The sequence below is a fragment of the Carassius carassius genome, chromosome 19 (genome assembly GCF_963082965.1).
Source record: "Carassius carassius chromosome 19, fCarCar2.1, whole genome shotgun sequence".
Taxonomy (NCBI): domain Eukaryota; kingdom Metazoa; phylum Chordata; class Actinopteri; order Cypriniformes; family Cyprinidae; genus Carassius; species Carassius carassius.
Window position 1 is genome coordinate 19,617,508 of NC_081773.1, and position 20,153 is coordinate 19,637,660.

Consider the following 20,153-nt stretch of genomic DNA (forward strand, 5'->3'; position numbering starts at 1 on the left):
AGCTGTTTACATTTTCTTTCTGTACACTTACAGTATCAATATGTGAGCGTCATTTAACATACATCTTTTGATAAGTTCAGGTGGAAAACAGGCCTGCACTGCATTTTTGTAATAGCCTAAACTGATTTTCTAATGGATAAGAAAACAGACACAAAACTTTGTTAAAACATTTTATATAATAGTCATACAATTTTTATAAAAGAGACTTGAGCTGACAAAGAACCTTCAACAACTGGAATGAAGGAGGAAACCATAATCTAGATTGTCACACATTTCAAAGCTTTTTTTCTGTTATAATACTGTTTGACTCATTCTTCTGCATCCTTTCACTCACAATCCATCTAATTTATGAAAAGAAAATCACCCATGTGCTTCTGTTATTAGACAGTTGTGTGCAATGTTTGCTCTGGTAATGATGATAATGTCCATGAGCTGATATATACAAAGACTGTTTTCTATTGTAAATCACACACTCATAGGCACAAACATTAGGACTTGGTAAAAAAAACCTTGGCTTACGATTGGCAGGTGTGACCCAGACTTATCTTCACATCTTCAGACTTTCATTACACTCCATACATACAAACATATACTGATGTAATCTAACAAACTCTGAAAATGCAGAACAAGGCACTGGACACGGTGGAGAAACTGGCACATTGTGGACAAAGGCAAACAGACAAATGGTAGTTTACATTTTCATTTTAAATTTGTTTTGGAAAGTTTCTGACCGGCAAGATATTGAAACACCATCTTCGTTGAAAGCTCTTCATCTTTTTAAGCAAAATAGAAACAAGTTAAACTGGAAACGTTAATTATAGATTCATTTTTAAATACTAGTTCACCCCAAACTCACAATTCTGTCATTACTTACTATCTCTCATATTACTTCCAACCGCTGCTGTTGACACAAAAGGAGAGGTCCTTTGAAGCAATATAATAGTTTTATGTGAGGAACAGACTAAAATTTAAGTCATTATTCACTGATGGCTGCTGGGTCCAGAACGAGTCTCTGACTTCAGAGTCACCTGATCAGCCCAATTAGTGAACCAATTCTTTTGAACTGGTTCTTTTTGATGAATTGGTTGATTTGTTCCCAATTCTATTCATTTCACTAACACAATGATCCAGAACCAACAGCTCACTTAAGGGAAATATTATCAGCGGATTACAGCTTTAAATTGGGCCGCTTTCTCATACAAAGCTATCGTATGATTTCAGAAGCCTCTGAATACAGTATGTAGCTCTTTTGGAGGTATTTCTTTGTCATTTTTAGAGCCTGACAGACATAGTATTGGTGTATGGAAAGAGCCACATCAAGATTCTTCTATAATTGTCCTTTTGTGTTCCACAAAAACACTGACACGTGTAAACAATGGCAGAATTATAGTCTACGGGTGAACTATTCCTTTAAACACCCATTTACTCCTATACATAAGTGCATACAACTGTAGTACCATTGTCATCTAAATGTTAATAAATATCAGTACAGGCTTGAGAACAACATAGTTCACATAACATGCTGTGCCCTCTCACTAGTATCTAAAATTCAACCTGAATAGAAGTATTATTTGAAGTCTTTATGTCTGAGAAGGAACCAGGTGTCAAAATTGTCACTCTCCGAAAGCGTCAGATGTAAGTTTAGACCATCAAGGCCTAGAAATGTTGTTATCTCAGTGGATTAAAAATGCTCTTTTTGCAATATAAATCTTAAGAGCTTTCTTTTCACAACTTGTCAAATATAATATGTAAAGTACAACTGGTGTACAATCCGGAAATGGAGAACTTGCACTGGATTTTTCATCACATCACACTGGATTTCATGACTAGTCTTAAGACTGAAGTACACTAAACAACTTTTCAAATCTGAAAAGATTTTTAAACGGCTAATAAAATCACACACCATTAGACTTTCACGTCATTTCGAACAAAACAAGCTTACACGGAAACGTAGGAGACGCATAAAAAAAACCTTCAAGTGTGAGAAGTCAGTCAACATTTGGCAATCGATCAATCAACCTGTGTTAAAGTGATTAAAATGGCTTTCGAAAAAATCTCCTGTGCAAACAAGTGTGGGAGAACAAAAGCGTACCATGTGTGGTATATGTCATAATCTCTTGTTACAGAGGCTGCACTCCATAATCAAAAATCTGTACAACTTCTGTAAGGTTCATGACAATATGTGCTTTGAAAACTATGTCCGGTGTATCTAGAGGGAGCCAGGGTCAAAATGTCTCTGAATCTGAATCGTTTTCAGTGGTCGTGCCCTCACTGGAGGGGCCGGAGGGGTCCCTTGGACTGCGGGGGCCTTGGGGACTCTTGGCCTGGCGGGGCAGAGATTTCAGCAGGGCGCCTGGCGAAGGAGCTCCAGAGCTGCAAGGGGAGCAGAAAGGCATCATGGTAGCCAGAATGAGAGCCAGGCAGTCAGCCACTTCCCTGCTGGGAGCGCAAGCCAGAGCAGGGGTGAGACCTGCGGGGAAAGACAGCCAAAAAGAGACGAGAGAGACAGGAAAGCAGAAAGGGGTAAAAGGAGGGATGGAGCAGTGGAACAAAGGGACAATGATGGAGAGACAATGGACAAAAGCGGCATTCCATTAGTGTCCCGCTAGATAGGCAGCCAAACACATGGTCAGGGGCAAAAGGGACACACGTGACATCATCAAAGCTATGGAACACGGCCACTGCTTTTGGCAGACAGATAGACAGATGCACATACACTGACAATCTATGCGTAAACCAAATAAGCTGAGATTTTAGTTTCAGGAAGACGCACCATTCTCATCTAGCACTTGAACACTGGCCCCACGAGAGAGCAGCTCTTGCACTGTCTGCTTCATCCCGCTGCGAGCGGCCAAATGCAGAGGTCTGAGGAAGTGAACGAGAAACAAGTGAGCATCAATTGCTTCTTAAATAAGCTGGCAAAGTCAAGGTCATGGGTTTGAATCCCAGGGAACGCATGAACTGATAAAAAAGTATTCCTTAAATGCAATGCAGTGCAATGCACGTTTGCTTTGGATGAAAGCATCTGCCAAATGCACAAATGTAAATATAATATGTACTATAATGTAATGTGGTGGGGGAACTCACGTTTGCAGCGCAGCGTTTGTAGCGACGAGGGCAGAGTCTGGAAGTTTTCCAAGAATGAGCAATGCACATTCCTCCATTCCCTGGATAGAGAGCAAGCAGAAAGAACTGGAAAATCATTTTTAGGACACCTCAAGTCATACATGTTCAAAAATACTGTTTGCAATGTGGGATTTTATATCTGGCGCAATAAAATTGTATTTTTATATGAAGTATTATATGACAATTATATGAAGTATTAACACCCCATGACTACAGTCACACATAGGTGTCTGCATTACTTAAGTGGAATTTTTTAAATTTTTCTGGTTTTGAAAAGGCCAAACTATCTGTTTTTTTTTTTTTTATTTAAATGTCACTGATGTGAATATATCATTTCTGGGGGGATCAGGAAAGGTCCACATGCTGGGACTCAAACTCAGGATGCCTGAAGCACAACAGCGCTATATGTCAGCGCACTGGCATTTAAAAAAAATGACAAATTTTGATTATAACAAATTATAAAATTATTATGAAAGATCACTGCCCCACTGCTGAAACTGAAATTATAGAGACTGATGGCCATTGCATGCAACGGGCTATACTTACGTTACTGCAGGCTAGATGGAGAGCTGTATTGCCCTTCTGGTCAGTCAGATTGAGGTTCACATTGGCACTAGTGAGTAGAGCTTCTGTTTAAAACACACGCCACATTTTGCATAAGTGCATTCAGTTGAGCTCATTTTCATACTTATACAAATGAACAATGGCATAATTCAAATAAAAAAAATGGGGAATACAAACCTACAACTTCGACTCTTCCTTTCTCTGCTGCCATAATCAGGGCACTGCGCCCTGATTGGTCAACCTCATCCACAGATGCACTATTGGCCAGGAGCAGCTGAACACAGTCTATGTGGCCAGCAAATGCAGCTGTGTGGAGAGGTGTCCTGATAAAGAGGGGCAGCAGTTATTTATTTAATAAATGATTCTAACAACTTATAAACATAAACAACTCATTAGAAACATTTCAATTGTCGGGAATATCTTAACTTTTCATAGCCAAACTAGGAAGAACAATTCGGGTCAAGGCTTATTTTAAAGTTAGTTCCTCTCAAGTTCTCAAATGTATCTCAGTTTTACAAACAGAAAGCGTCCAAATATTTGTATCTTAATTTTTTACAGTATATATATATAACTGGTAACTAAATACCTTTTGAGAAATATATATTTTTTAAAATTGTATCTGTGCTATTCTTTTTTGTTATTTAATGCAGTTTAAATATCTTAAAATGTGGTTTATTTTTTCAAAATTTGGAAACACTGTAGTTATGAATTTATTATATTCAATTACATCTAATACTGTTTTCTCTCTTCACGTATACCAAACTAACCTGCCCTTTGAGTCTTTGCAAGTTGCAATCTTTGATCCCATGGCTTCTAATAAGAGGTTGGCACAGGTCTCATGGTCATTGACCCTGAAGGAAAGAGGAATCCGAGACAGATGAAGTTAAAAGAGAAGCAAAAAGTGGAAAAAAAAAGAGAAAACAATCTCACAACAGACATACACAGCACAATGAAGCGGGGTGAAGGGGTTCCCATCAAAGTGACGAAAATCTCTTTGTTCGAGTAGGACCTCCACACAACCCTCATGACCTACGAGACACACAAGCTACATTCAGTTTATTGATAAATAAAAGCATCTTTTTAAACTCATAATGGAGACTGTTAAAACCAACCATAGTAGCAGGCCCAGTGTAAGGGTGTGTATCCCTGGTTGTCTCGTAATGGAGGTATCGGGGATTCAGAACATGCAATATTGAGCAATTCACTCAGCCAGGACGCGTGACCCCTCGCTGCAGCCAGGTGGATGGCTGTCCGACCCCTGGAGTCCCCCTGCAGCACAGATGCCTCTAGCTCCACCAGCGACTGAACACATTCCTCCTGTCCACACAAGAGCTGAGAGACAGAAAGAGAGAGCTTTAAAAAACAAAGTCCTTGTACATGAATATGTTTGACAACATCAGATATCTCACCCCCAGGTGCAGAGCAGTCAGACCATGATGATCAGCCAAGTCCACACTGGCCTCACGCTCCAATAGAAGAGACACAGCATCCACATGACCCCCCATTACTGCCAGCATTAGAGGTGTCCTGCAAACACAAACACACATAGAACAAATACCCATTAAAGCACTCTCAAGTACAAGGATCTCCTCAATTGTGTTTAGAAAGAAAGAAAAAAGAGAGAAAGAAAGAAAGTTATTAAATGAAATACTCACTGTCCCTGAGAGTCCGCTGTATCTACCAGATCTGCATTATCAGAGTCTTCCAGCAGGAGGCGCACGCATGACGTATGACCATTCATGACTGGAAACAAACTGAGTGTATTAAATACCGCAAAACAAATGCACAGCTGTGTAATTTCCATCACACAGAAGTGTAATACCTGCAAGGTGGATCGGTGTACGTCCCCGGAGAGTATCTTTGCTCCTCGGTGAGGCCCCGTGGTTCAGAAGCGTGAGAGCGCAGTCAGTGTGGCCCCTGAGGGTAGCAAGCGCCAGTGGAGTCCGACCCACTTCATCCCCCTGATCCACCTCGCAGTGACCCTCCAGGAGCACTTCTAGAGCCTGTGCGTGACCATGGTATGCCTGTAAACAAACATATGTAGACCAGCTGTCTGAAAACACATCACATATATCATTAAGGTTAGGGCCTGTCTGTAGTAATTAAACCTTGTCAAAAAGCATCCAAGCTGCTTTCCTATGCAAAAGTTGGCTTCAGGATGGGTGGTAGCCAAGGTATTGATATATGTGACCCTGGACACAAAAAAATACCTTCATGAAACATGATCTTTACTTAATATCCAAATTATTTTTGGCATAAAAGAAAAACAGATAATTCTGACCCATACAATGTATTGTTGGCTATTGCTACAGATATACCCGTGCTACTTAAGACTTTAGTTTTGTGGTCCAGGGTCACATATTTTTTTGATAAGGTGATATAACGTTTTTATTACACGGTTCTGTGGAATACTTGATTGATTGGTCAGTTGTGACATTCCGGATTATAAGATAACTTACAAACTGGTAAAAAAAAAAAAAAAAAAAACCTTAAATCTTTTATTGCCATAATTATTTATTTCACGAATTCACACTTGCATATAATAGCTGAAGTATGAGAATGCGTATTTGGCGTGCTGTCCGGGGAAGGGCTCCGAGCTTGGGAATGGCCCGAACCTAGAGTACCCCCCTCCCCGTATAATTGTAAAGTGAACTCGAAGTGAGGAGATGGGGTGGAGGAGGAATGCTGATAAACCGTTAATGGATAGAGGTAAGTCAGCTGTATTTATGCTGTGGTGTTGATTAACTTGATTTTGCTCCACCGGTGTTGATTAGGCTAAGTATCTGACGTGCTCCTCCCGAAATTGGTTAATAAAACATCATGCGGTGAAATGTTGTGTAATAAGTGGTTTGACTGCACTGTTTCCCTTAAATGTCCATCTAGTTTGAACTTGCCTCTTGCTCGCAATTGCTGTGTTCATAGAAGCTTTTTGTTCAAATATTTTAACTCAAATCAATATTTCGTGTCTAATTATTTACTTATGTGGCAAACAGCTGTGTAAGAATTGGGATAATGTACATCCAGCCAGTTGTTATCTCAGAATAAACCCTGACAGGGTGATCAGGACACCGACGCAAAGCGAGGTCTACATTATCCCTTACTTAGCATGTTGTTATGTGGCTGTTAGTGTGTGGTTGTACAGGTGTAAATTTGGACTCACGGCCAGATGCAACGGGCTTCTGGTTTGGCTGTTCTCATCATCTTGTTGGTTCTCATCTCTGTCCAAAAGCTGAAATCAGATTTAATCTGAATTACAGCTGTTCACATTAAACTCAATCAAAAGCTATTCTGAATTAAACTGGAACACATTCATTCTTTTCACTATAAACATTTACCAGCAGGTGGCATACAATAGGTTCAACAGAGTGCATGCATCAGCAAGCATATCATTTTACAATACATGAATGAAACCACAAACTGGACTAAATTAATTTGCATGTTAGGTTACCCATTTAAATCTAATAGATAGAGGAAGTGCAATCACTGAACATATACGGCTCCTCACCAGTTTCAGACAGTGTCTGTGGCCATACGCTGCAGCATAATGAACAGCACTGTAGCCCTGTTTATCTTTGAGTGATGGGGCAGCACCATTCTGTAACAGGAACTCAAGACACCTGCACGCACAAATATAAATATATATTGAAATTATGTATATGCACTACTGTGGAAGTGAATAGAGGGAAATACACTTAGGTTGTTCCAGACATGAAATGATGAGGTTACAGATGCACGCAGACACAAACACCCAATGTTATGGCATCAGAGCATTACACATGTAAACAGCACGGTGAGACAAGGTGGGGGACACCGAATCGAGGCAGAGAACTCACAGAGCTGCCTCCTTCTCCTTCTCAGCTTGAACTCCATCGCTCTCTGGTTCCAGGACCACACGCCGCCTGCAGAAAAAAATAAATCACACACACCTCACAAATCTTACAAGCAGAGGCTCTTTCTCAACTCTTATCAATTAGTAAAAACAAATTGTAGTAGCATTAATTGAATATTTCGGAATCAATATTATATTTTGTAATTAAGGAGTTAATATTTATATAAATCAATATTTTATTAAGAATAAATGTTTTATGCAATAACTGTGGTATCCTGATATAAAAAAAAAATACTATGATTACCATGTCATTACTCATTCACAAAATTCTCTATGCTGGTGAATTCTGCAAGTGAATCTAATTAAACTAAGCACAAAGGCATTTCCCTTTGCCATATCAAGTTGACATCAACCCCCCATCTTCGCACATAAACTACCCCAATGACAGGAGACTTAAAAATAGCCTGTGGTTGCCATGGTAACACAGATATGTGTGTTGGTGTAGCTGCTAGTCATCTCTGGAGATGGGGACCGCACTCGATTTCACCTGCTGCCTGTGTCTACCTCACTTTTAATTGGGTTAGACATGCATTTACAACTGTCAATTACCTGGTGTTTGGCCATAACTAGCTCCATTTCTGTACTGGAAACTACTCATGTGGGGATAGTGGAGTTTTTTTACTCCACCGCTAAAAGTACAAACTACGATTAGGGTGAAGGATGGTTTAGATTTATGAGCTGCAGTTTTCCAGTGAAACCCCTTGTAATGTCCTGCTCCAACATAAGTCTATTAGTCTAGTAAACAATATAATGTTTATGTTTGCAAACTGAGGGACAAATCAACTTTTCTATTGAATCCTCTGAATGGAGGAGGAATGGCTGTTTGTGCAAATTAGGGCTTCCCTCGATTAAAGATTTTTCTGGTCGACTAGTAGTCATTAGTTTGTAAAGCGATTGGTTGACTAATCACACGTTTATTAATAAACCATTTAAATCATAATAATGAGCCTACAACTGCCTATATAGCCCAATAAGAGCTCAAGTGCACACATAAAGCTCGCCACAGCACAAAAACAGCAAGGAGGCCGCGTTAAATAATTTTTTGATAAACTACTGCTTTCTTTGCGTTTTGGCTTAATAGATGAAGTCAGCGATACTGAATCTTCCTCTCCACAGAAGTGATGCGCCTGTATCCATGTTTCACATGGATTACATAATCTGTGAATATTTGTTTTCCATTTGAATTGATCATTTGAAAGTAGATTATTTCTCTCTCTATAGATATATTTTTACGTCTGTAAGGCAAGTATACATAGAGATTCAGTTCGTTTTTTTTTTTTTTTAGTTCATAGAGATGGCAGAAAGCGCATCCTGTTTACTTGCATTATTTTGTACACAATAAAAAAAAAAGGTCTTTACGAATTTGAAGGATGTAGTACTCTTATCTGTATGACCAAAAATGACAGAGTATTTTAAGAGCAAGTGACCGCATTGGCACCTACATCTGTCTTGCAGTAAGTGTTAATGATCTGTGCGTCACAGACTGCGTGACTTTGCCACTTCCTGTGGATTTTTTTTTCTGTGACTAAGCGACTAATAAAATATTGGCCGATCAAGCCTCTTCTTGTAGACTAAAGGTTAGTCAACTATTAGGGTGCAGCCCTAGTGTAAATGTTGTATACCTCCTGTCCAGGTCAGAAGCAGCAGCGTAGTGCACAGCAGAGCGCCCCCACTGGTCAGTGGCATTAATGCAGGTACCGCAGGACACCAAAGTCTCCAGGCACTGAAAGTGTCGACTAGCTGCCGCATAGTGGAGAGGGGTCCTGTCATCACCCACAACAAAGGAGAGACGGGAAAAAAAGAATTTGACAAATTTTAAGAAAGTTTCAGTTTTAGTGTATAATTTAATTAGTACAGTAGGAATCGTTTCATTTAATGAGTGCAGTGACAACTGAGAAATGTCTAAAACTAGAAATTTTTGTTAAATTTAGCACAAAATACAAGTTTTAATGAAAGTGTATTTAATTTTTAAAGAGATATAATGAATTTATAATATATGACAATGAATATAATTTATATTCATAAATTATTTTGAAATGTTTTTATTTTATTACATTAATGCTTTAATGTTCAAAAAACACATAATTTTTCAAATACTGTACATTATCGTAGGTCCTCTATGCCCCGCCTCTCTCAAACGCATCGTTTTCTACAAAGTCCCTCCTTCTGATAAGCGCAGTCTGTTCTGATTGGCCAACTGGCCCAGTGCATTGTGATTGGCCGAACACCACAAGCACTCGTCGGAAATGTAACGCCCCTTTCCATAAATGCAAGCGTCAAGTTTCAAAATAAAATGTAAAGACAGTTAATAATGTCCCTAGTTTTACCATCAGTTCAAGAACAGAGTTGCATGACAGACACAGTGATGAAGCTCGTATGTGTTTGCAGTACACAAGCCACAGACGGTTAAGACAGCTGGCTCAACTGTCTCTCTGTGTCTCTCTCGTGCACACACACACACGATGTGCAAAACTCTGCATTTGAACAGTCCATAGAAAATACTTAAAGGGTTAGTTCACTCAAAAATAAAAATTATGTCATTAAGAACTCACCCTCATGTAGTTCTAAATCTTCAGAACACAGTTTAAGATATTTTAGATTTAGTCCGTGAGCTCTCAGTCCCTCCATTGAAACTGTGTGTACAGTATACTGTCCATTAGGGCTGGGACAACGCATCGAGGTCATCGATGACGTCGACGCAAAAAATACGTCGAAGCAAAATATGCGCATCGATTCGTCGACCTGTTTCTATTTCTCTAAAGAACGTTTGCAAAACGTTTACCTTATGTGCGCTGAATATACGCGATGGCCGGATCAACATTCTGTCCAACGTTATATAACCAATCCAGGGGTTTTTCTGCATTGATCTTTTTTTTTGGCGGCTGTCAAAGTCTTATTTGATCGGTGAGTGATGTAGAATAGAATGGCTGTGCTGCGCCTGACAGGGCGCGTACGAGAGAGAGCCCCGGCTGTGCGCGCGCACTCACAGTCTTCAAACAACACGAGCGCTTCTTGCTCTCTCTCTCCCTCGTGCATATTAATCAAAATCATTAAACACGATAGAAAAACACCAAAGTTTCACGCGCGCTCGCGCACTCACAGTCTTCAAACTACACGAGCGCTGTCTTACTCTCTCTCTCTCTCTCTCTCTCCCTCCCTCCCTCGTGCATATTAACCAAAATCATTAGACACGATAGAAAAAGGACGGAACGCCAAAGTTTCACGTAGAGCATTCTGAGATTTTTTTTTTCTCCATGACAGGCTGCTGGCACCCACTGTTAATTTATTTATTTATTTATTTTTTGGAAAAGCTCTCTGTATTAGCTTAAAGCCCTCAAGTTTACATTGGTTACTGTATTCTTTCAATTGCTCTAAACAAGTATTTTGGGTGACCTTTTTTATTGAATGCTAGACATAAAGTTGTTGTTATTTTCATCTGAAAGAAGAACTGTTTTTCAGTAAGCTAGGCCCTATGTGTTCAGTAAGCTTGTTTCAGTAAGCTATGTGTTTTCAAGGCTTCAAGGTTTTATTGAATGCTATCTCTATACAAGTGCAAAGTAATGCATTCTTAGTCAGTCTTTTATTTTGTCATTTTAAGAGCAATAAACATATATTGCAATGTTAAGGAATTCATGTTTTTTTCATTCAGATATGTAAATCAACATGTATAAATTGTTAGTAGTCAATTAATGGGGAGATAATCTAAATCAAATCGTCCGGAAAAGTAATCGTTAGATTAATCGATGCATCGAAAAAATAATCGCTAGATTAATCGTTTAAAAAGTAATCGTTTATCCCAGCCCTACTGTCCATGTCCAGAAAGGTAAGAAAAACATCATCAAAATAGTCCATGTGACATCAGAGGGTCAGTTAGAATTTGTTGAAGCATCGAAAATACATTTTGGTCCAAAAATAACACAAAATACGACTTTATTCAGCATTGTCTTCTCTTCCGGGTCTGTTGTGAGTGCGTTCACGATGTACATACATTTTCAATGGAGGGACAGAAAGCTCTCGGAGTAAATCTAAAATATCTTAAACTGTGTTCCAAAGATGAACGGAGGTCTTACAGGTTTGGAACAACATGAGGGTGAGTTATTAATGACGTAATTTTCATTTTTGGGTGAACTAAACCTTTAAACTAATAACAAAACATACTTACAGTAGCTGATTCATAAGCACCAGATTGTCATAGCAAAGTCAGAATGACCTCCTCTCCTAGGTTCACGAAACGGTTCGTCCATAAAATACGTTGCTGTTCTGTTGCAAGTAATCTTAAAGATTCCTATATGCATCTACTTTCAGAAGGCCAAATAAAGTTATTTTGCTTTCGCCTAGATACACACAGCATCTCCCTGACATGGCTGTTTCAACAATAACAGCATGCGGTTACTGAAACCACGCTTTCTTTCTTTGCGTGAACATTTGGGCGGCATCACATAGTGACAAAGGCATGTGGGGGCATGTTTGAATGAGCCGTTTAGGGGGGCTTGGCAGAGTCTTAACTTCGATAAAGAATATCTCTTTGGATTTGAGACTTTAGTCTTTGCAACTTTACAGATCGTCTTCATGCACCAAGAGCTTGTAACACTTCAAAGAGAAAGGAACAATTGAAACTGCATCATATGACCCCTTTAAAACAATATTTTGAATTAATGCTTAACAAATCTTTAAAAAACATCGAAAAAATTTCAAGAAAATTTGGGATTTTAGACAAATTCTCACACTGCTCCTGAATACACAGATATTTATATTATGTAGAAGTTTTAGGCTTTTTAGGTTAGTTTTAAACTCACCTTCCATGTTTGTCCCTGCGGTTATGATCGGCTCCACTGCTGAGCAATAGCTTCACACATTCCACATTACTGACAGAGAGATTGAGAGAAAAACAACTTGCCATGAGCTGGTATGTGGACAGACAACAGGTCCGACAATACTGGCATTTGTCTGAACAATGGACGATAAGGTAGTCATTAGGAAAGGTCCAATCACCTTATTAGTAATAACTCTACATGCATATCACTACAGTGTGTGTGCACACATGAAATGTACACTTTTTAAGTCCGATTTCAGCTAAGCTAAATATTTTTTTGTTTGATTTTATAGATTTGTTGTCATTCTGTAATACATTCAATGAAAAGTAAGCAAACACCAGCACATATTTTTCATGCCATCCAACAGGCAAAATCCGGATCTGCAAGACGGACAGACTCACCCGCCCGCAGCTGCAGCATGCAGACACGTCCTCCCCAGGTTGTCTGGTGTATCGATCTGGAAGCCTGCAGACAGGACCGAGTCATTACTGAGAGGGCACATTATGCTATACCTCCGTCCTGTAGAGGAATGGAAGTATTGGAAGGAAGTGCATGGAAGAGGAAAGTGCCCCCAGACGCAGACAGCCAGAGTATCAGACCGCAGTAGGGGAAAGAGTGACACGGGGGGGGGGGGGGTCCAAAAAATAGACAGTGCGAGAGGAAGAGAAACATAGAGAAAGGATGTTAGTTCAGGATTAACAAAGACAGTGCACATAGGATAGATAAGACAAACACACATCGCTAACACAAATGTGTGCAACCAAGCAGAACAATTCAAAAGTACAGATACAGCATCTACATTCTAATGCAACAAACCAACAATCAAGAGGCAGAGTTAAGAAAGCACACAGATATAAGGGCATGCCAGACCTAAGCAAAGAGACATAAGGAAAATTCATGCTCATCAATTCAGATACAAAAGATCAAAGTTAACCTAATTACAGAAGGAACAGCGGCAAAATATTCCTTCAACATAAACAGCAATTTATTAAATAGTCTAAGTCACATCAGCTTGAGGGAACATGGCTGCAGGGATTTTCTCCCATTTAGACACAAGAGATTCAGTAAGGTCAGGAACTGTTGATTTACACAACATGTCATGTCAAAATCACCCGGCGTGGATGTGAAAGCTTTCAAAGGGAAATGGACTTGAGAGCAATAAGAGCTCAAAGTATCCCACACCCGGTGTGCGATTTGTGGTCAAAGAAATTAAATCTACATTTTCCAACAAACACCATGTCCCTGGAAGTCAGAAAATAATTTAAACATACTGACAGTACCATTAAAAATTTAGGCTCACCATGATTTTTGTATTTAATTAATATTTAGCAAGAATTTACAGTTCTATTGATAATATACTACAGAAAGAACTGGAAATAATGAGGAGAAGTGATTAGATCATGACACATCCAGAGACATATTCAATCTTGCATATTCTGCATGAGCGCTATGTCAGAATGTTTTTGTATTCAGCCAAAAATGATTTGCACCAGGTTTTCAACCTGTAGCTTGATTCAGAGGTGAAGTCGGTACCTGAGGAGAGAAGCTTCCGGCAGCAGTCGGCATGAGCATTTAGAGCGGCCAGATGCAAAGGAAACATGCCGTGTACTCCTCTTCTGCAGAGAAAGAATGAGCATATCAGAAACAACAAGAAATTCAGATTTACCAAGATTTTCAATAAAGATTCCAAATACAGAGTCAAACCTAGTGCAGTCAGCTCCACTCGTGATTAGGGTGTTTATTAAAAGTTCATGGCCATATCGAGCAGCGACATGCAGAGGAGTGTTTCCATCCTTATCAACACAGTCAATCTCTCCACCTGTATCAGAAACACGTTTGTACTCTCAGTCTACATGCAAATCAGTCACAGGCTAACAGTAGGCTTCAAGCAGTCTAAAAACAGCTTTACCGTTTTGGATGAGTGTCTGGGAGCGTGTGAATCGTCCATGAACTGCCGTCAGATGAAGAGGGCTTTTCCCATCACGACTCTGAGGAAACATCAGGAAATGTTAAGCAGCAGATTTGCACTGTCTGTCAAGGTTTTGTCCTAGATGGACATACTTGGACATTGACATCAGCTCCACTGTTGACCAGGAACTCCAGACACAGGGCACCATGAGTGGACGCGGCAGCAAAGTGCAGAGGTGTGAAACCCTTGTTATTCGGCTGACTGACATTTGCACCGTAGTCGATCAGCTCACTGACTACTGCATCTTGTCCATTAAAGCAGGCCACATGCAGCGCTGTGTTCCCAAAGGCATTGGCTTCATCTATCTATGAGTAAAGCATAAGATATAGTAAGCTCACACTAGATGTTTTTCCCATGCTCACTTCTCTATATGTATCTATTTGCATCCTGGGTACCTCTACAGCTAGGCTGAGCAGGTGTTTCACCACAGCGATCTGACCGTTGGAAGCAGCAGCATGTAGAGGGGTGTATCCTCTCTTGTCCTTGCAGCTGATCTCGGCCCCTTGACTCACCAGTAAACAAACTACTTCTAAGTGACCTGCAGGAGTATGGAGAGAAGCTCATAAAGACAGGAACACAAACAGTTCACCTCAAAATGAAAATTATGTTACCTAACTATGTTAATGTTGTCCATAAAACAAAAATGAGAAAGTGTCAAGCTCCACAAATATGAGTGAGTACTTTAATCTTTATATGAGCCATTTCTTTCAAATCTAATTAAATGTATGCATCATCTTTCATGTCAAATTCTTACATTTAATCAACAAATTTCATTAGAATAATAATATACTATAGGCTGTTACCATTTAAATGTAACCAGTACTAACAAAATCTATTTCTGCACTGCAGAGATGGCATCTGATTTGGCATTTAGATATCAGTGAATCATTCATTCAAATAATTTGTTCAAGAAAGCTGATTCATTCAAAATGGCATATGACTGTCTTTATGAATGGTTTATGCACTTAAATGATTTGTTTAAAACACAGATTCATTCAGTAACAAAACGCTAAATATCTCCTATAACTCTCAAGGTGTGTTTTTGCAAAGTGACTGCCATACGTGATAATGCCAACTTACACATCATCAAAATAACATTTACAAAGTTCCAGCAGATTATAAACATCGTACATCCAAATTAGCATGGACTAATTAGATTTCTGTCTTATTTGGAGCTTAACAGCCCCCAATAACTATTTTTTGTATTGAAATGGAAGCAGGGTGAACAACAATTTATTTGTGTTTCACTGGAAAAGACAAACAGTCACAGTTTTTTAGGATTGCTCCCTCACCCATATATGCCGCCCAGTGTAGTGCACGGCAGTCTTTCTTGTCAAAGGCATTGATATTGGCACCCTTGGCCAGGAGAAGGCTAACCATCTGAAGAGAGAAAGTGGAAAGTGAATAACAGTGATAAGAAATGGAGGAGAGAATGCTTGTACCCATCTCAATAGGCAGTAAAGCATGAGTCAATAATGCGTCAGTAATTATAGGCCTCCTGAAGCTCTTATTGTGTGGTTCGTATTTGTGTCACAGTTTATATAATGACTTCTAAACCATTCTGCATTCTGCAAGTTTCAAGCTTTGTTGACAATGCAATGCAACAAAACTAAGTCTGTTCAGTGGGCATGTGAATCTGACATGACATGGAGGCAAACATATATTTATTATAGCCACGACTTAATCTGCTCTAAAGAATCAAGAATTTGTTCTCTTGTTTTATTAATTTTTTCTCTCATTTTAGTTCAACTGTGGCCACAATTTACTATTCACCCTCTGTTTTATTTAAATCATGAATACAAATTAAAAATTCATTCCATACATAATTAATATGTTCCCTCATTTTAGTAAATTGTAGCTTTTTTTTTTTTTTTTACTAATTTGTTCCCTTGTTTTCATAAAACCAGAGAATGAATTAGGACAATGTGCTCATGATTTACTAAAATGAAGAGGCAAATTAGTAAAACATGGCAACAATTTACTAAAACAAGAAAATTTATTTGTACTTTGTGGCTATGATTAAACTAAACACATTCATAAATATTAGAAATAATTTTTTTAAGTGTGGCCACAATACATAAATTTCCCGACGTGTCATGTGTGGGGCTCTGTAGTATTGCTATATGTGCCAAGCAAAATTTTTTGGTTTTAACTTGCAGTACCTCTGTGTGCCCATTAAGGGCAGCGTGGTGCAGGGCGGTGCGTCCCCCACGATCTGAAACGTTGACGCTGCTCAGAAGCGGGATGATGACCTCAGCACAGCGCAGAGCCTTGTTGGCGGCAGCAACATGCAACGGAGTCTGCCAGTTCTTATCCCGTGCATTAACATCAGCAGAATGACGTATCAACACTCGAACAGCCTCCTAGATTTGTATAAAGCAAAAAACTTTACTGTGTACTTTAGGCCAGCTGGGATACGATTGACCAATCGGCATCCAGTGTTGGAAAAATCCCATTATAATCACACAGGAGCTGCTGCATATTATTAGCATTGTTTTAAAGGCATCCTGCTGTGTGACAACATTACACAACATCTGTCTTACTCAAAAGTGTGTGTGTGTGTGTGTGTGTGTGTGTTTAACAACTGATCCTACCTCGCTACGTGATGCCACTGCCCTGTGTAGTGGAGTCAACCACATGTTGTCTTTGGCATTGACTCGCGCCCCTACAAAGAAACATCAAACAATAATAACCTCAATAAAATTTAGGGCTCTATATGCTGTATTTTAAAAGGGTTAGTCCACCCAAAAATAAAAATTCTGTAATCATTTACTAAAACAATACTTTACATTCCATGACAGATAAAAAAAACACACGGATTTGGAATGACATGCATAAATGAGAACAGAATATTTATTTTTGGATTAACTATACCTTTAATGGACTGGGTTTTGAACATGCATTTATTTTGTAGGAGATGCTGTAAAGGTACTATGGAAGGGAGGTGGGAAGGAAGTGGAGGGAGAGAGAAAGAAAGCAGCTCTACCTGACACAATGAGGAGCTCCGTGATCTCAGCATCTCCGAGGAAGGCTGCTGCATGAAGGGGAGCTCGCTTCTCAGCGTCCTGAGAGAGAATGAAAAAAAGACAGCTGGAGAGTCAGACACATGTACAGAGAGGATGGAAAGACTGTTCAAAATTAAATCTAATCATGTCTGTTAGCTTTAAACCCATCTATATGCTAGTGCACTCTTAAAGAAAATGGAAATAGGCTCATTTTCCAGCTCCCCTAGAGTTAAACAGTTGAGTTTTACCGTTTTCAAATCCATACAGCCAATCCCCGGGTCTGGCGGTAGCACTTTTAGCTTAGCTTAGCATAGATCATTGAATCTGATTAGATCATTATCATCTCACTCAAAATTGACCAAAAGAGTTTCTATATTTTTCTGCAGCAGGCACAGTGATATTACGCAGTGCCTGTACTATTTTCAGGCGAAGTGTAATATCACTGAACCTGCAGCACCCATAATATGGCAATCAAGTTCCTTGATTATTACGCCAGAATGAGAATATAGTTCCTAGCCATATCAGCCTAGAAAATAGCAACTTTTCATTTTCCGTTGGTCTTAGTACATGATGTAACTACAGAAGAGTGAAGTTTTAAACAGGTAAAATATAGAAACTCTTTAGTCATTTTTTATCTATGCTAAGCTAAGCTAAAAGTGCTACAGTCAGACCTGGAGATTGGCTGTATGTATTTGAAAACGGTAAAACTAAACTGTTTAACTCTAGAGGAGTTGGAAAATTAGCCTTTTTTTTTTTTTTTTTTTTTTTTTTTTAAAGTGTAGGGTTCCTTTAAAATGGATATGTTTTGTAACGTTATAAATGTCTCTGCTGTAACATTTGATAATTTTAATGCATCCTTAATAAATAAAAGTATTAATTTAATTCAAGTAAATTCTTACAGATGACAGAAATGGTCCATCTTGGAGGTGTAGAAACAAAATGCATCCAAAAATCAACAAAATGCTCTACAACAACATAACAAACCATATTTTGACAGCTGTGGCATAAACAAAAGGCTATTGTCTAATAAAAAAAAAAAGATGAGCCCTTCGATAGATCTCACCCCAACTTCCTGTTTCAACAGGAAATAGGCTACATCAACACTAGAAAGACATATGTGTCTGTCAATCCATTTAATGTGGTCTTTATAGTAAATTACATTATTTTTAAACACCAAAACCTTCAAAAAAATGTAAAGTCCCACTGTGGACTGCAAAGTTTTTGCAGAGAATTGGTCACTTCTGAATGCAATCATTCAGAATCCACATTCAGATCCACAACAGAGGAGCATTGAGTGGCTCTTTACAATCACTGATGTAGATGTCAGTGTGTGCTAATGTACTCACACACTTGCAGTGGTGACATCTTAGCCGTAAATCATGACTTTGACCAGCGGCTCTATATAAAACATTTGGACAGCAAGCTAATTCTAGCTGGGAGCCATTAAGGCAGACACAGTGAGACACGTAGAATAAATAAATATTCTGGATGAAGAATGGCCCTGAAAACTGTTTTGTGTCCTGTTGCCTTTACTGAGACAAATGTATATACATCTCTGGCTGTTGTCCATAGGATTACCCAAAAATTGTGCTGCGAGAAACAAAGAGATGAGATATAGTCGTGTGAGTAGAAGAATAAAAGAAACTGATCCATACCAGTGCATTGACATCTTCTGATTTACATAGGAGCACACGAATCTCATCGGGGTCTCCATTAAAGATGGCTTGGACGAGGGGTGGCTGTGAAAAACAAGAAATTATTTAAACATGGTTTTAAGGAATAAATGCATGAAGCATCACTGGTACTATTGCTCAAACTTAAATCAACTGTATGTAAGATACAGTTACAACCCTCTATGCACACCTTGGCAATATAATCGCCATTGGCTAGTACATTTTTTTGTTTACTTGCCAGACTGATATATTATTTCACACACACACACACACACACACACACACACACACACACACACACACACACACACACACACACACTACAATCAGCTTATCTTTGTAAAATGGCACAGCTTCTTAAATCTTAGCTTCTTAGTCAATCAAGCATTATATAATGTTATTATGATAATTAAGCACAATTAAATGATATAACTTTAATGATTAGAACTAAAACTTGGTATGAATGCATATTTGTCATTTTAACTGATGGTGATTCTTAGGATATTGTTAGTCCTTCATGGTTTCTGTAAAAAAAAAAATATTATTATTAAGGATAATACAAACTCTACTACCATACTAACTATGGATTGCCATTTGCGCATTAGCTCCGCCCACTGTCGGAAAAACAAGCATATGTTCTGCTTGTTCTAAAAAGCTGAATAATTTCAAATGAACTCCATTATTTTGACAGGAGAATACAACAAAGTATATAGTTTATATGTAGCGCAGTGATTCACTCGCTCTCTTTGCATGTGTGAGAAACAGCACTATCAGCAAAGCAAAGGGGAGTCATGTGGCTTCACGCACCGCGTCAAATACAGGTGCCCTGTGCGTGCATTGAGATGAATTGAAAAAGTACAGATCGCTTGATGGAGAGCGAAACTTTGAAGCGCTCAGTCAGTGTTCAGCGAGTGCAAACAAAAAATATTTGTGCTAAACACATAAATCTAAAATCTAAGAGTTTATTAGCCAATGGCTGACAATAGACATCATTTAGTTGCCCAGAGTAAAATTTAGTCGCTTATGCAAGTGGTTTACTTGCAATGTAGAGGGTTGAGTTACCTTTAAATATCAGTTTCAATATCATTCTGAAGTTCTAACATGGTGAGTGGC

At 38.9% G+C, this 20,153-nt stretch overlaps 1 protein-coding gene across 4 annotated transcripts in view; it reads right to left on the minus strand.

The window, feature by feature from the left end:
- Window positions 1-1,806: 1,806 nt before the first annotated feature.
- Window positions 1,807-20,153, minus strand: part of LOC132095313 (serine/threonine-protein phosphatase 6 regulatory ankyrin repeat subunit B-like) — a 28,200-nt gene continuing 9,853 nt past the window's right edge. Inside the window, exons 2-28 of one of the 4 annotated variants that reach the window (XM_059500173.1) lie at window positions 19,023-19,106; window positions 17,349-17,427; window positions 16,957-17,027; window positions 16,525-16,725; window positions 15,655-15,742; window positions 14,758-14,900; window positions 14,455-14,667; window positions 14,303-14,381; window positions 14,098-14,212; window positions 13,927-14,009; window positions 12,795-12,858; window positions 12,376-12,444; window positions 9,202-9,342; window positions 7,524-7,589; window positions 7,196-7,307; window positions 6,851-6,919; window positions 5,513-5,714; window positions 5,346-5,433; window positions 5,100-5,217; window positions 4,803-5,022; window positions 4,632-4,719; window positions 4,458-4,541; window positions 3,868-4,013; window positions 3,673-3,755; window positions 3,088-3,167; window positions 2,774-2,865; window positions 1,807-2,470 (exon numbers count right to left, since the gene is read on the minus strand). In XM_059500173.1, coding sequence (XP_059356156.1) covers window positions 2,226-2,470; window positions 2,774-2,865; window positions 3,088-3,167; window positions 3,673-3,755; window positions 3,868-4,013; window positions 4,458-4,541; window positions 4,632-4,719; window positions 4,803-5,022; window positions 5,100-5,217; window positions 5,346-5,433; window positions 5,513-5,714; window positions 6,851-6,919; window positions 7,196-7,307; window positions 7,524-7,589; window positions 9,202-9,342; window positions 12,376-12,444; window positions 12,795-12,858; window positions 13,927-14,009; window positions 14,098-14,212; window positions 14,303-14,381; window positions 14,455-14,667; window positions 14,758-14,900; window positions 15,655-15,742; window positions 16,525-16,725; window positions 16,957-17,027; window positions 17,349-17,427; window positions 19,023-19,106 — 3,123 coding nt within the window. In that variant the 3' untranslated portion in view covers window positions 1,807-2,225. The other 3 variants (XM_059500174.1, XM_059500172.1, XM_059500175.1) reach the window with 3 other exon arrangements.